This window comes from Nematolebias whitei, chromosome 12 (assembly GCF_014905685.2).
Source record: "Nematolebias whitei isolate Nwh7 chromosome 12, NemWhi1, whole genome shotgun sequence".
Taxonomy (NCBI): domain Eukaryota; kingdom Metazoa; phylum Chordata; class Actinopteri; order Cyprinodontiformes; family Rivulidae; genus Nematolebias; species Nematolebias whitei.
Window position 1 is genome coordinate 8129278 of NC_056509.1, and position 16435 is coordinate 8145712.

A 16435-nucleotide genomic window follows, 5' to 3' on the forward strand; every position below is an offset into this window, starting at 1 on the left:
GGGTTTTTTTTTTTTTTTTTTTTACAAATAGGATGGCTAAAAGGAAAAAAGGAAAAAGGAAAAGGTAACAAAAAAACAAAAAACAGCTAGATTCTAAGGCGAATGTAGAAAACTAAAAACAGGAACATGTCTGCATCGGTCCCTGCCAGGAGTCCAACAGATTCTTAAAGCCACTTAGAGAGGTCAAGGTCGAGAGCTTCAAATCTTTTTGTAAGATATTCCAGGAAACAGGAGCGGAGTAGGAGAAGGCCCTTTTGCCTAGTTCAGTCCTCATTGAGGGAACACTGCAGGTAATAATGTCCTGAGAGCGCACGCTGTAGCTGCACTCACGCAGAGACATGTAGGAGGAGATGTATGAAGGCAGCAGACCAAGAAGTGATTTAAAGACGAAAATAAACCAGTGAGAGAGTCTGCGTGAAGTTAATGATGTCCAGTTAACCAGTGAATACAGGGTGCAATGGTGGGTACGATAATCACAGCCAGTTATGAATCTTAGTGCACCATGATAGACAGCATCCAACATCTGCAGGGTTCTTGTAGGAGCATTCATGTAAATAATGTCACCATAATCAATTGAGGGAAGGAAAGTCACAGATACAAGGTGTTTTCTAGCATTCAGGGTTAGACGGGATTTGTTTCTGAAAAAGAAACCCAGTTTAACTTTCAGTTTCTTTATCAAGTTTTCCACATGGAGCTTAAAAGAGAGATGTGAGTCGACCAAGATACCCAAATATTTATAGGAATCAACAAACTCAATGGGGACACCATTTGAGGATAAAATCGGAGGAAGAACTGCTGGGACCAACTTCCTATTTGAAAAAAGCATCCCTTTGGTTTTGTCGGCATTTAGGACAAGTTTGAGGCGGAACAAATCAGTCTGGATGTAGTTGAATGCAGAATTCAAAAGCTGGAAAGCCTTAGCAACTGTTTTAGCTCGACAATAAACAACTGTGTCATCAGCATAGAAATGTATGGATGCATTAGGGATGTTTTTACCAACATTATGTATGTAGATTGTAAAGAGGGTGGGTCCTAAGACTGAGCCTTGTGGTACACCATTGTTAACTGTTAAATAACTGGAGGAAGTACCATTATGTTGAACACATTGCCTCCGGTCTGAAAGATAGTTAGAGAACCAACCAATGGTGTGATCTGAGAAACCAATTTCTGAGAGTTTATGACACAAGATGTTATGATCCACAGTGTCAAAAGCTTTAGACAGGTCTAAGAAAAGTGCAGCACAATAATCCTTAGCATCCAGTGCTTCAACAACGTCATTAAGAACCTTCAGTGAAGCAGTGGTTGTGCTGTGTTGTTTCCTGAAACCGGATTGATGGGGAGGTAAGATGTTAAATGAGTCCAGGTAATTTTTGATTTGAGAGTTTATCAGTTTTTCTAGAACCTTGGCTAAAATGCAGAGTTTAGAGATTGGTCGATAGTTGTTCAGTGAGGTGGGGTCACCTCCCTTCAGCAAAGGAAGAACAAAGGCTGTTTTCCAAGTGTCTGGGATAGAGTTTTGTCTTATGGAGAGATTGAATATATGGGTCACAGGGACTGTGATGATATGAGCAGCCAGCCTTAAAAAATAAGGTGGAAGTTCATCAGGACCTGCAGATTTTTTAGGGTCAAGATCTTATAACAGTTTATTGACCTCACTGACTGAGAATGGAGAAAAAGAGAAGCTGTGATTAACTGAGGATTGACTTGTAGGAGGGATTTGATTTGTAGAAGTTTGATTATTAAGTGAAGTGGCTGATTGTCTGTTAGTAACTGTGTCAAATAAAGAACTAGAAGCAACAAAGTGTGTGTTGAAACAGTTCAGGATCTCGTGCTTATTTGACACAGGAACAGAGTTAATGAGAAGTTGTGATGGGAGGTCAGATGATTGGAGGGTGCCTGAGAGAGATTTGATGGTTTTCCAGAATCTGTTAGGGTCATTTAGATTTTTGGAGGTCTGAGATAAGAAATAGTTGCGTTTTGCTGCTTTGACATTAGTTGTATATTTATTCCTCATCTGTCGAAAACTCAACCAGTCAGTGTCTGAGTCAGATTTTCTCGCTGCAGCCCAAAGATGATCTCTCCTGTGCAGGAGGTCAGCTAGCTCTGGAGTAAACCAGGGGTTGTCTCGTCCCTTTATTCTGAACTGACGTAAAGGAGCATGTTTGTTCACGAAAAAAATGAAACTATTATGAAAATAGTTCCAAGCGGAGTTCACGTCATCAGTTAACAGAATACGATGCCAGTCAAAGTGACACAGATCCCAGAGGAATGACTGTTCACAAAAACGTTTCAGATCCCTTTTTTGAATTAATCTGGGCTTAGAAGGTGGAAGTTTAATATCTCTCAAAGCAGCTGTCACACAATGATCACTCAAAATATCAGCGAATACACCTGTACCAGGGAATTTGTGAGGCATATTAGTTAGAAATAGGTCTAAGATGGAAGATTTTTCAGGACGATTTTTATTTAATCTAGTGGGAGAGTTGATCAGTTGGGTTAAATTGAGAGACAGGCAGCATTCCTTGAATTTATCACAGAGGGGGGTCGACTTACACCAATCAATGTTGAGGTCTCCAGCCAAAAGGATCTCTTTGAATTTTAAATTACCAAGAAATTCCTTCAGTGCAGACAGAGCCTCAGGTGATGCTGGGGGGGGGGGGGGGGGGCGGTAGCAGCAGACTACAGTTAATATCTGACCTCCATTCAAGGTGATGTTTACAGATAAGGCTTCAAATTGGTTTGGAATTGTTTTAGAAGACACAAGACTAGCAATCAAAGAATCTTTGATGTAAACAGCGACCCCCCCCCCCTTTTTGACGATCACAGCGGTAGATGTTAAATCCATTGATTGCCAGGTCATTATTCATTACAGATTTGTTGATCCAGGTTTCAGAAATAAAGATAACATCTGCCCCACCCAGAAGAACTGATCAGAATTTTCAAAGCATCAAGTTTTTTCAGAAGGCTACGAGCGTTTACATGCAGAAAATGAAGCCCAGACACGTTCTTAAAGTCATTTGGTGTGCTGTAATTAGTGGGGTGTCCAGGGTTGGGCTGAATCCCTGAGAGCAGTAACAACATTATTATCAGACATTTTCTTGAGTTTTTTGTGACTGATGTGTAATTGTAGGAGTTAACAGTGTGACAATTAGCCCCTATAATCGAACCATGAGAAACATTAATGAAGATGTGATCATTCAGAACCCAAAAACAGTGAAAGTTGCAGTGATGGACAGATTCAGGTGTATTAACAAGATTCAGTGACTCCAGATAGTCTGAGAACTGAAAATAGTGACAATAATATGAATGATGCAGAAAAGTTTCAGATCATAAAACGTCACAGTTCAAATGGGCAAACAAACCCGACGAGGTGGCCCAACTGCAGTTTGAGTTGGGCTGAGGGCGGCTCCGGCCCCCCAGTGAAGATGGATGGATGCTCCCATGGGAAACAGAAGCTGGGTCCAGAATCAACAGGCCGAAACAGAAACAGACAATTCGCAGCAAATAGCAGAGCGAGCTGCCAGAAAATCCTCCTGAAGTGAAAGGCATGATCCAAGCTCGTTTCAGGTCAACAGGGGCCAACAGTGTGATCCGGAATAAAATTAATTATTATCCAGGTGAGTTTGGATGGAGGCCTGCAGCCGCTCCGATACAAACTCCGAACTTCTCTCAAGCACCACGCAGCGCTGCTCCCCTGCTTCTCTGCATGACACCTCCGCACCCGACAGCACGAGAGGCACCCCCGGTGAAAAACGAGACTGACCGGAGAGGCTGAAGTCGACACTGGTCCGGTCCGATTCTGCTCCAGTCCGGCTCCGGCGCTACACAGCACGAGAGACGAAGAGGCTGAAGATATCCCTGGCCCGGTTCTGCTCCGGTCGGGCGGCGCGGTTCTGCTCAAGTCCAGCGGCGCTTCAAAGCACTGGAGCGTCTCCTCCAGGTGAACACAGCGATTCCACAGAGGTGGACAGTCCTTCGGTGAAAGTAACGGGCTGCTCACTGAAGCCGAGACCGGCTCTGTTGAAGACGAAATCCCCACAGCCACCTCGGTTCGGTTCTGGTCCAATTCGAGGGTCACAGGTACACTTCCCCCACACCTATGAAGACACCACGAGGGCCAGTCCAGCAGAAAACCAGCGAAATACCACCCGGCGATTTTTGTCGGAACCAGGTAGAACCACAAAGGTCCAGATAAGAGTTTGTTGAGGTCCAGAGAGAGAGAAAAAAAAACACCGGACCTTCGTGCGACGACTCCCCGGCTCGAGGGGTCACCTGGAAGGCAGGGTGCGCTCAGAGTGACCGGTGGGGTGGGAGCGGCCGGTCCTGGACCAAAATATATTTTTGGACGGTCCCGTCTGGCTCTCCGAGTCACTGAACACTGAATTCGGTTGGAAGGAGGACCAACTTTAGTCCGGTTCGAAAAAACGGGTCAGTTTGATGATAAAAGACTGCAGAGAAGCCGGAGGGAGCTGCCGTCCATCAGCTCGCCGGAAGTGAAGATATAAATAGAAATACATATATATATGTATATATATATATATATATATTTATACACATGTACATACACACATACATGCATACATACATGCACACAACTTCAAAATAACATAAATTCTCAACCTGTACTGAAAACAGTTACTGCGTCTCAGCGCCACCAGCTGGTGGGAGGTGGTGACGTCAATTTGAACCCCGCCCACTGGAACCAGTACTGAAAGCATAATGGAAACACAACCTGTACCATACCGAGTAGAGTAGAGCTGTGCTGTACCGGTACTACAGGTACTAATGGAAAAGGGGCATATGTTTCTCGGCTGGCCTGGGACCGCCTCGGGATTCCCCCGGAGGAGCTGGCCCAAGTGGCTGGGGAGAGGGAAGTCTGGGCCTCCCTACTTAAGCTGCTACCACCGCGACCCAACCCTGGATAAGCGGAAGAAAATGAAAATGGATGTTTTCTTAGTTCATATCTTGGATCTTATTACTGATTTTCTTTTACATTTTATTGTTGGATGTAACTGGGACCCTGTGTACATAATTTCACATGTACCACATGTGGTGCGAACGACAATAAAGAATCTTTGACTCCGACTCTGATGTACAACCTGCACACGTGACCAAACTTCCGGTCTTCAAAGTAGATTTTTTTTTGGGGGGGGGGGGGGGGGGCTCAACATGAGTGTCCCTCACAGTGAAACAGGCTGCGTTTGACTTCTTATAAAATAATAAAATGTGAGTCTCTGTTAACTTGTTAACTAGTAAGTAGGCTGTTTGTATTTGATCATAAATATCAGCTTAATTCAGTTCCTCGTGGTATTTTAAGTTTTACGTGTGTTTTAAGAGTGCCTGTCTTCAAAGTTGGAAGAGGAAGAGGAGAACGACTTAAACAGAGCTTACCTTCATCTGTTGGTTTGGACTATTGACGTAAAACCAGGAACAAACTCTTGGGGATTGTCAGGATGTGCAGCAGAACTGCTGGAACCTCATGGACCTACAGAACCTCATGGACCTACTGAACCTCACGGACCTACAGAACCTCACTGACCTACACAAGTCGAGGTCAGTAAACAAGACCGGACTGATTCTGGCAGATCCTGATCACCACTCCACGGTGAGTTCAGGTTGCTTCCATCTGGACGCAGGTATCTGCTGCCCAGATGTAGAAAGAACAGACTGAAAAACTCATTCTTCCCTGTAGAGATCAGGTCTCTCATTGAACATTGATGATTTCATGTATATTTTAATGTCTCAATGTCTTGTCGAGTATGGATGTTTTATGTGTGTACTGACTGAAACGAATTGCCCCTTGAGGATAACTTGAACTTGAGGAAGTTCCTCTCCAGCAGCTCCTTAAAGAGTTGGTGTCTCAGTAGAAGTCCACAAGATGAATGCCTGAGAACATTAGTATAAACTCTGTATACAATGTAATATACTAATTAAATGACGTGTTTCTTGAGATGTTTTGATCGTAAAGGCTGCAGACAACCAGATTCTGTCAGGAGGTCCTGGACAACCTGGAAAATGTCCCGTCTACCTCTGATCTGAAAGCTTGACCCCACAGCTAGGGGAATGAAGCGTACAACACAATGATGTAAATGCACGTGAAGTTTCATTAAAATATTTTGAGTAGATTCAAAGTTACGGGCAGTACAAAAAGTTTATGGACGGAGACCGTAACATGTCCGTCTTTTGATGAGCGTATATCATAAAGAGGAGTAGAAAGATCAACAAACCCAGAGGCTCTACAATCAGACGCAGAAACATCACGGTAAGAGGACCAGGTCTGTGACTGAGGCCTTCTCTTGCAGAGCTCCGGCGGTTTGAGTCCTCACCTATAATAGCAGCAGACTGGGTGGTCTTGATGAGGGGCAGCGTGCTGTCGTAGGCCTCCTTGGGGACGTAGACGAAGCGCTCCTTCAGCTTGTTCTTCTTGAGGATGCGGTGCAGCTCGTTGAGGAGGCCCACCCACTTGTTCCTCTCCTGGTTGCTGTCAGCCAGGACCAGGATGGAGGTCTTCTGGCTGCTGGTGGGGGAGAGCTGGGATGCCGTCACCTGAGGACAGAGCACAGTGCTGAGGGTTCCACAGGGTTCTGATGGAGCTCTAAGAACGCAGCAGAAGTCCTAAAGACGACTTACTCTGAAGATGCAGGGAATGTCTTTGCGGCTGGCGTGGATGACGTCCGAGTCCAGAACAGAGCTAACTGAAAACTCCTCGTCCCTGAGAGACAAAAACACGACAAGCGTTCAGCCTGATCACTGCAGGCGTCACACCATCCTGGACAAGTCTTGGAAGAAATATAATTAAATGTTTCAGTTTATCGTCTGACTAAAGACCAAACCATGATGAAGCGCTGAGTCATCGTCAGACCACAGCTGGATGTGTCTGAATTTTAGACCAAAAGCACAACTAACAAACATCTGACTTGTTTTTATCAAGCAGACCTGACAACAACACTCAGACAGGCTTCACGTTCATATCTACCTCATGTCTATGACTTGGCTGATTATCACACTTGGTTGTGTTGCTTTTCCTTCCCCCAGCTCGTAGAGGAACAGTTTGAAGTCGCACACCACCGCTATTGCCCTCTGCCAACCCTTCTTCACCCCTGATGGTTTGGGCACCTGAACCACACACATTAATACTTCAACCTAGTGCAGATCAGTTTAAGAAGGTCTCACCAGGTCACAGTGATGCATACTTACCCTCACGTGTCCTTCATACGCCGTCCCGATTCCTCTCTGGGGATCGATGCCCAGCGGACCCTTGGTCTGGTCCTGGGGCACCGGACACACGGCTGGAGCTTTGTCCGCGCACGTAACATGGCAGGAGAAATTACACACTGGACACAAACACACACATGAGAGGCTTCACAACCAATCAGCAACTGAAGTGTTTAAAGGTTTCTCCTTCTCCTACCTTCACACGTGCAACCCTGTCGAATGAGCCCCACCATGAGGGAAGTGCACTGGTTGCACTTTGTGGGTGTGTTGAAGGACTTCACAACAAACTGGTGAGCTTTGGGCTGAGAGAAGAGAAAATAACATTCAGTGGTGTTCAAACTGTTGGTCAGCAGAGAAGAACTCTTGAGGAAACCATCTAACCTTGGGTGAAGAACGTCCAATACTGCCATAGGCTCCCGGGCGCATGGTGGGGGTCTGAACTGAACGGGCTGGAAGGTCTATCAGCTGCAGAACAAACAAAAACTCTGAGCAGGGACATCACCCAATCCAGGACCAGACTTTGAAACATCCTGAGAACATTCCAGGTGGACTCTCCTGGTGTCAGTGTTCTTCCATATTCACGCTGGACTCAGCAGCAGCAGCACTGTGAGCTGCAGCTGGACACAATTTAATTACCTGAACGAGTCGTTCAACATACCAAACACACTCAGGGCATTCTGACTGCTCAACCATCTTTGGATTGTTTAAAGACCAACATTAAGCCATGCCCATGGACGACAAGAAACCTTGTTAACCTGGTGAGTCCACGAGGTGGTAGAGACACTTCTGTTAGGTAAATGACTGGTTTCTGACCTCAATAGGCTCCATGTCACTGGCCATGGACGGTGAACGAGAACGGGACTTGAGGTGGGACTTGAGGTCGTCGTCCCGTGACGGAGTGTTGGAGGGGGTGTAGTTATTCATAGTGTCCATGGAGTCCACCTGAAGACAACAAGGCAGAGATTGAGAGGAGGAGGTTGTATAGATACAGGAAAAACGGAGAGAAGACGACAACTGAGAGGAGGACGAAGAAAATAAGAGAAATTACCAAAAAAGTTATATGAGACAAAAGAAGGAGAACATGAAGTGTTAGCCATTAAACTAACAGAACAGAAACATGCAGCATCCATGCTTGAAACACCTTGAAGAACCCCAGTTCCTTCATGTATCTGCTGTCCTACAACCTGGAGGAATAAGACCCTCAACAAAAATACTCTACAATTATGGAAAAAACCCTGAAAGTGATAAATGCATCTATAGCCCCAGAAGATCTCATTTTAGGCTCGTCTCCATAATGTTGGCCCAAAGAACCAGTGGGACAGCTGTTGGTTCTTCATGAACAAAGAGCTGCAGCTCCGTCAGGTTGGATGGTGCTGCTTGTGTTCATCTTTAAATTAGACCGCAGATTCTCAGTTGGACTAAGGTCCAGGCTTTGACTGGACAAGTCCAGAACATCGACCTGGTTTTCCTTCAACCACTGGTGTGTGTAGGGTTTGTGTTCCTGGTCTCTGGCTCCATCTTGTGTTCTGTTCATGTCTTGCATATGCCTGATCCCCAGTCTTTGTCCTGCTTGTTGTGTCTCACCTTATTCCCAACACCTGTGTGCCTGACAGGTGTTGTGTGTTAGTCCTCGTTAGTCTCTGTATTTAAGCCTATGTGTTTGTCTTACTCGTCATCCTGGCATTATCTGTCTTCTGGTGACGTCCTGTTCAGCTCCTTGTGTACTACTGGATCTTATTCAAGTTTTACTGCCTTTTTGTCTGAAAATAAATTATTTATTTAATCTCTACTCCTGAGTCCTCGACTGCCTGCCTGCACCACTGGGTTTACCAGCTCCGTTGTGACAGTGTTGCTCAGCTGGACGATGAGGGTCATGGTCCTGCTGGAAGGTGGACCTCAGTCCCTGTCTCTACTCTCTGGAAGACTCAAGTTTCTCTCATATTTTGCTCTATTCATCTGTCTTTCACCTCCATTCAGTTACTGAGCCTCTGTTGAGGAAGAACAGCCCTCGGTATGATGCTGCCCCCACCATACTTCAATGTAGAGATGCTGTTTTCGGCATGACGAGAGGTGTGAGGTTTGCAGCAGACTTTGTGTTGTCCTTGATGAATAAAAGGTTCAATTTTACTCAACACTTCAAACAGTTTTAATCTATGACTTTTTCCTGTCAGCTCTCTCATTCTCAGCTCTGAGCAGCTTCTGGTGGTCCTGTGGACAGATGCCATCATCTCTGCAGCAGAGCTGAGCTTCAGGGTCATCTTTGGCCTATGAGGTGCTTCTCTAATTGATGCTCTAATGTCAGATTTGCTGTACTTTAATCTTCCCATTTGTATTTATTAATGTAATCTTGCTCAAAGGGATGTCTGTGTGACGTTTTTCCTCATGTGACTTCATTTATTTGGATATTTTGTGCAGCCAAACTGAAAACGTTTTCCAACCCAAAGTATTGTTATGAAAATAAGTCCCATCCACTTGATGCGTTTTCTAACCCGTCCCAGTCTAATGATCGAAACAACCCATGCACCGCCATTAACACACAGACACACACAGCATCGCCACAACAACAGAAAATAATGTGCAGTAATAACAGGAAAGTGTTCTCGGTGCCATGCAATCAGACAGGCAGCGATGCACCGCAGTGAAACAGACGAGACATTTAGAGGAGGAGGTTTCAGTGATGGTGCTTACACGTCTGCCTTTGCTAGTCGGGCCAACGGATGGCGAGCGCTTCGGTGGCAGGAGACAGGCAGAGAGACACATGAGTGAACGTTAGAACAGCTGTCTCACTGCTGAAAACACACAGGCTCAGGGAGACAGGAGGAAAATGTACCACAGCCGGCAGCAGCTCCCAACCTTCAGGGTTTTTATTTGATGTTGCGTTCTCTTTAAGCCACATCTTTTAGTTGGACTCAACCCAAAAGCTGATGTTTAAGGGCTGTTTTCAAAATGAAGTTCTTCAAACTACACTTCGGTTATCTCAGAGAGCTTTCCTGTACAGGCCAGCTTCTCTGGTTGGGAGGCACTGCGTCTGATGGTGATGGGAGGAGCTCCGAGGGCAGAAACAGGATGGAATAAACACTGATGATTATCAGGAAGGAGGCACTCAGGAAGTCAGCATGATTAACTGCAACGACTGTGAATAAAGGAGATGATGCTGGTTCTGAGGCATCTTCTAACCCTTCATGAACAGGAACACCTCTGATGTTTCTAAAAAGTCGTACGGGGTCACGCTCCTCTACATGGATACACACACGGACTTCCATCTACTCAAGACCAACTTACATCTTCCCAAAACTCAATTAAAGATGATGAAGATGAGGAGTAAGAGTCCTGATGTACCAAAGTGATGCGAGGAAAACAACCAAACAAACAAAAATCTGTTATTGTGATCAAACTTCAAAGCACAAGACATCAATGAACCTTCAGCCGTATATCCAGTTTGGCCATGTTGAAGTAGACTTCTGTAGAAAGGTCGTGAACATTCTGCAGACAGCTCTTTGAAGGACCTCAGAGTTTGAATCTGACCAGACCGACGAGCTAAAGGCTAGTCCAAGAATATTTCAGAGCATTCTGATGATAACGATAAATTTCGAGATATAACCACAACCCCCCACCCACCCCCCCCAGAAATCATAGTTATTTATTTGATAAAATTAACTTAACATGTTCCTTTGCAGTATTATATAAAAAAATAAAAAAACAAGAGTTAATTTGACTGAAATTACTTTATTCAGTAAAGTATTCAGTCTCAAAGTCTAAAAATAAAAATGATCCTTCTGTTATGTAGATTGAAAAAGTCTGCACAAAATATAGATCAACAAAATCCAACACAAAAACTAAAGTGCAGGTGAAGTTTCCCAAAAAACTAAATAAAATTAAGCTTAAGATCTGTTGAACATAAAGCCCCCAGTATACTCCCGCATACGTCCGTTCACGCGTACGTACGTGCGTACTGTACATGCGTACTGTACGCAGAGGGTTCAGACTTCATACTCGAGCGTACACCCTGAACAGCTGTAAAGCAGCTCCACAGACGAGGGACGTTTACATTTGGGACAAATTGAGGTCGCCGACTGGTCATTTGCTGACACGCCTACTGGATTGATTGACAGGTCGAAAAAAAACAAAAAAACAAGAGCTGGCAGCTCTAGCCGCAGCGGTGTTGTGTGTTTATATGTAGTTAATAAAAAGATCTAAACCCCCTCCCCCCAAAAAAAAATCAGGGAGCGCTGGTCCTGCAGCCCACACATCAGACCAGCTCAACAGGAAATCTCCAGACCCTCCCGCAGCCATGCTGGACCTGAGTTTAATTCGCTCGTGACAAATTCCTTCATTTCTCACCATTTCCGTCATGGCATCAACGGAAGAGGAAGAAATCACTGCCTCTTGGCAAAAAAACAAAAGAAAAGGCCAGATCAGGGATGAAGAAGAGGAATTTAATACATTGGTGTCACATACAAAACAGTCCGCTGCCGAACAGTTTATTGTGCGACACCGCGTACGTAAAAACTGAGCTTTGCGCAGACATGCCCTGCGGAGGAATGCGTGTACCTACGTGTACGTACACAAGAGTATACTGGGGGCTTAAATGTAACATACAACAAAAAATATGTTGCCTTTATATGAGCTATAACTTCCAGAAGTTGTAACAAGGTGATCAGCTGACCCTGAAGCTTGTAGTGTTTGAGCTTCCTCTGTTCCTGCAGGAATGATTCATTTCCCTGATGCTCTGTCTCTGATCACCTGACTCTGTTCTTGGTCCATGCACTGTGGAATTAAGAGACACAGCTGAGCTGCGCGTGTCTGTACCGACAGTTTAGAGCAGGGGAGCCGAGCTGCGGCCACACTGGCAGCAGAGAGGGGTGGGGAGAGAAAAAAAAGCCGAGCTGCGTTTGTACCGGCAGCTTAGAGTGGGGTGGAGAGACAGCTGAGACGTGCATTGTTTGTTTTTAACTTTTTAGCTAGCTAGTATTGCACACAACTAATTAGCGTTACACCAGTACAGACAGGCGGAGGGGGGTGCGCAGTTCGGTTCGGTCGTCCGGCACGCTCGGTTCTGTTAATGGGGTGGGGCGCCCCGCTTGTGTAGGGGAAACATTGACATATTTATGTTGTGAAATTAGCATATCATGATATAACTTATTTTCTCAGGCAAGCTTTTTTTTTACCAGTATTATCGTGAACGATACGATATGGCCCAGCCCTAGCTGGCACCATCTGATTATTCCTGCTCAAATGTTCCCCAACAGTACTGGAAGTGCTCAGCTAGCTGTTATAGAACTAGATTAGAGTGTTTTAAGATGACAGAACCCTCTTTAGCCTTGGGTGTTTTTGGACTAGCTCATCAGTCCTGTCAGAACTGAATCATTTCCACAAACTGAAAGCTTTCAAACAGCTATCTACAACAGGTAAGATATTCTTTGATTGTGCTTCAACGAGTCTCAAACATTTCGAACTGTTGGCTCACATCAGTTTTATGTTAACAAGGGCGTTTGGTCAAACTTACATCGAACTGGTCGAGGGCGGAGGTGGGCGCGTTGAGGAAAGCCAAGAAGGAATTCTGAGAGTCCTGGTGTTTGACCCCTGCAGACACACAACGGCTGGTCGGCATTAAAACATCAAAGAGTGACTTTAAATGGGTCACAGGACTCTGTCTAAGACCTGGACCAGGTTTCATATGACCTAAGAACAATACGTGTGTGTACCCTGTGGGCGCTGAAGCAGAGCTGTGATTATAAACCCCTCATTTACTGAGTTAATCCCTCCGGTCTGCAGAGTCCGTTAACATGAAGCCTTACAAACTAAGGATGTGTCTGCAGCAGTCGCCAGATTTACCTCTGCGCAGCCGCAGCTCCTCAGTCTCCTTCCTCAGCCGTTCGATCTCTGCCAGCAGCTCCTGGTTTTTACTCTCCACCTCCTGCAGTTTGCTGGTGGCCCACAGATCATCTTGTATCACAGACAGCAGTTGGAGGAGATCAGCTGCAGCAGTGAGGGGTGCTTACCATTCGGTGGAGATGTTGTCAGCTTTGACCTTGTTCAGGTCATCCTGGATGCTCTGCTTGGCTCTGATCTCTGTGTCCAGGGCCGACTGCAGCTCCAGGCGCGCAGACATGTCCAGCTTGGCGAAACGCCGCATCTTCCACGGCATGTCCTGCAACAGAGGACAAAAAGGCTGAAAATAACAGGGACCTACCATCATTTCAAGCTTGTTATTTATAAATGTAAATTACTACAATACAACAGGCTTTAGTTTGTCCAAACAGAATCAGTTTGCTTGTCCACCAACAATCAGCTGATTTTCTTAGACCCAGCAGCTCCTACAGTGAACTGAAACAAGGTGGGAAACATTTGGTACCGTGGCTCTGGCTCCGAGGCTGGTGTTTCTCAGACCCTCCAGCTCCTCGGTCATCTTAGTGGCCAGAGCCTGCAGGTAACCCCGAGCATCCTTCTCATCGCTCACCCTGCAACACAAGGTTCAACACGTTAACACAAACCCATTATCACATCAGTCTAATGGTTTGATAATACATTCAACTGGTTTTAGCATCATTTCACAAAACTCCCTGAGTAATCTGTCAGACTCAAAGTAGTAGTGACCTTCTTCACTTTGTTCAGCAGGAAGCCAATGCAAATGTTACACACGTTAAACTGTCATCAGCAAACAATGATCAGAGCCTCTGAGGTGTGCACCACCAGCTGAACTGTAGGAACACCGACCATGTTAGTCTGAAAAACACAGCAACAAACCAGACTGTGCCGTGGTGCGATGTGGACGTTTACTAGTAATGCAGCGTGGGAGGTTCAGACGTTTTGCCTCAAATCATTTAAGACGACAGCAACTTGAATAGATTTTCATTTCCACACAAGCGAGGAGCTTATTCCAACATGAGTACAGACGAATGTTTTTGAGAAGAATTAAAAACAACAGAGGTACATGTTCACCAGCAGGTGGCGAAATGGTCTCTAAAGTCCTCGACATCAAAGTGAACGTTTGTAGGAGCACGTTAGGAATGTGTTGTGACTGATGGTTGCTGCGCGGTGTGTGTTTTCATGTGTCAGTGTGTGTGCTATGTGTGCTATGTGGAGACTTTAGGCTGGTCCGAGCAGCTGGCGAGGAGTCAGCTGCTGAGGGAAATGATCTGAGAGGAAGGCAGGGTTGAGCAGCTCCACCATCTGCAGAGGTATGAGAGGCACGCTGCAGCTCTACAGTCAGGAGGAACCCCATACACCAGCGGTATTCAGTTATAATTTAAAGAGGTCCAGTCAGACAAAATTTCATGAGGCCAAGGTTCGGAAGTCCAACTATTTAATGTGATATATAGTTCATGTAGTTTACAGTTTGGTTAATGTGTTTTAATAGTGTGCTCAGTTTTCTCATCAGTATTTTTGTGACATACAGTTTGTGGTGTTGAATAAATAAATAAAAATTAAACCTGATATCTTCAGTTAACTTTAATAACATGCAACATGTTTCACATCATTTAAAATCACTCAAGGGCGTCAGAGGAATCTGTAACTGGGGGGGGGAACACAGAGTGTGTGTGTGTTCGCACGCACACACGCACACACGCACACACACACCAGTGTGCAAAAAAAAGCAACATTTCATCTAGATTTTCTTATTTTAATTCCACACATTTAAAGCATGATTCTCACCAAGTTTGTGTAAATTCAGCTGTGGGTTTTAAAGACATTTTAACTTTAATGCACCTGAACACACAGCGTCTTACAGCGTAACACACTAATGCTAAGCTAAGATGCTACAGACGTAGCGCTCCACTTCTCTCAAAGCATCCCAGTGTTTCTCCTACCATTATACAGGCGGGGTGCCCCACCCTGTCAACAGAACTGAGCACCCCGCCTACCAAACTGATCTTGCCCCTCCCATCCCTACCCGGCACTGACACATCACTAAGCTAGTGGCGCAAAATGCAGGCTCTCTAGCTAAAAAGCCAAAGGCAGCACTCACATTGCCTCTTCCCTCATGATGAACACCCACCACCCCCGCTCAAAAACTGTTAGTACAAGCTGCGCTCAGACACGTCTCTGTCCACCCCATCAGCAAAAGTCATAGATGAGATGGGCACCCCGCCATGGCAAGCTAACTAGGGGAAACACTGCATCCTAACATATATATATGTCTATCATCCTAACACCCCCCCCCCCCCCCCCCCGGTCAACAACTGCCCGCACTAAACTCGCTAAGCTGGCGAGCAACACAGAGAAGTCTCAGCTGAGTGAAGCTGTGAGTGATCTCTGCTGAGGAAGGAGACGCAGAGGAGAAACACTGCAGGCTGCTGGGGAGATGTAGGCAACCAGGAAAACCTGGAGTGGATTTTTAGTGGATTGAGTATTCTCCTATTAATCAAGTGGAATAGATTTGTTCAAGAAAAATAGAAACAGCGTCGACTGAACTAATGTTTCATGGTTAATATAAGTTCGGATCTGCACGAGGAATCATTTCGGTCCGGATCCGGAATGGAGTCCGCCATTCAGTGACCTAGGCCATACACTGTTAGTGTGTATGTGTGTCATTGGTGGGGGGCCAAGATGGTGTAGAGGTAGGGCAACCGACCTGGGATCAGAAAATCACGGTTCGACTCCCAGCCATTCCCACATATTGTGGAAACTTTGAGCAAGAAACTCGATTCCTAACTGCTCCGTGTACATAGCTGCACACTGCTCCACCTGGTGTATCTCAGGAGTGATTGGGTTAAATGCAGAGAACTAATTTCACCATTGTATGGAAACATACATTGATGGCAACATATAGCACTTTCTTCTTTCACTGTGTGTCAGTGAGTGTGTCAGGGTGTACCATGGTATAAGTGGAAGAATAGATGCCTGACGGTGTAAGTTTTGGACACCTGATATGGTCGGTGTGTGGACAGGTGGTCAGTGTGTGTGGACAGGTGGTCATTGTGTGTGTGGACACGTGGACGTTGTGTGTGGACAAGTCGTCGTTGTGTGTGGACAGGTACTCCTTGTGTGTGGACAGGTGGTCGTCGTGTGGACAGGTGGTCGTCGTGTGGACAGGTGGTTGTCGTGTGGACAGGTGGTTGTCGTGTGGACAGGTGGTCGTGTGTGGACAGGTGGTCGTGTGTGGACAGGTAGTAGTTGTGTGGACAAGTGGTCGTTGTGTGGACAAGTGGTCGTTGTGTGGACAGGTAGTTGTGTGGACAAGTAGTTGTGTGGACAGGTAGTAGTTGTGTGGACAGGT

The 16435-nt window shown here is 45.6% G+C and overlaps 1 protein-coding gene across 2 annotated transcripts in view; it reads right to left on the bottom strand.

Moving 5' to 3' along the window:
* Window positions 1-16435, bottom strand: part of cdc42bpab (CDC42 binding protein kinase alpha (DMPK-like) b) — a 114021-nt gene that overhangs the window by 21100 nt on the left and 76486 nt on the right. For both annotated transcript variants that reach the window (XM_037685707.1, XM_037685706.1), the window contains exons 19-30: window positions 13571-13676; window positions 13218-13366; window positions 13051-13142; window positions 12722-12798; window positions 9904-9942; window positions 8029-8157; window positions 7597-7680; window positions 7412-7517; window positions 7198-7334; window positions 6977-7116; window positions 6631-6712; window positions 6327-6546 (exon numbers count right to left, since the gene is read on the bottom strand). In XM_037685707.1, the coding sequence (XP_037541635.1) occupies window positions 6327-6546; window positions 6631-6712; window positions 6977-7116; window positions 7198-7334; window positions 7412-7517; window positions 7597-7680; window positions 8029-8157; window positions 9904-9942; window positions 12722-12798; window positions 13051-13142; window positions 13218-13366; window positions 13571-13676 (1361 nt within the window). The remainder of the gene's footprint in view (window positions 1-6326; window positions 6547-6630; window positions 6713-6976; window positions 7117-7197; window positions 7335-7411; window positions 7518-7596; window positions 7681-8028; window positions 8158-9903; window positions 9943-12721; window positions 12799-13050; window positions 13143-13217; window positions 13367-13570; window positions 13677-16435) is intronic.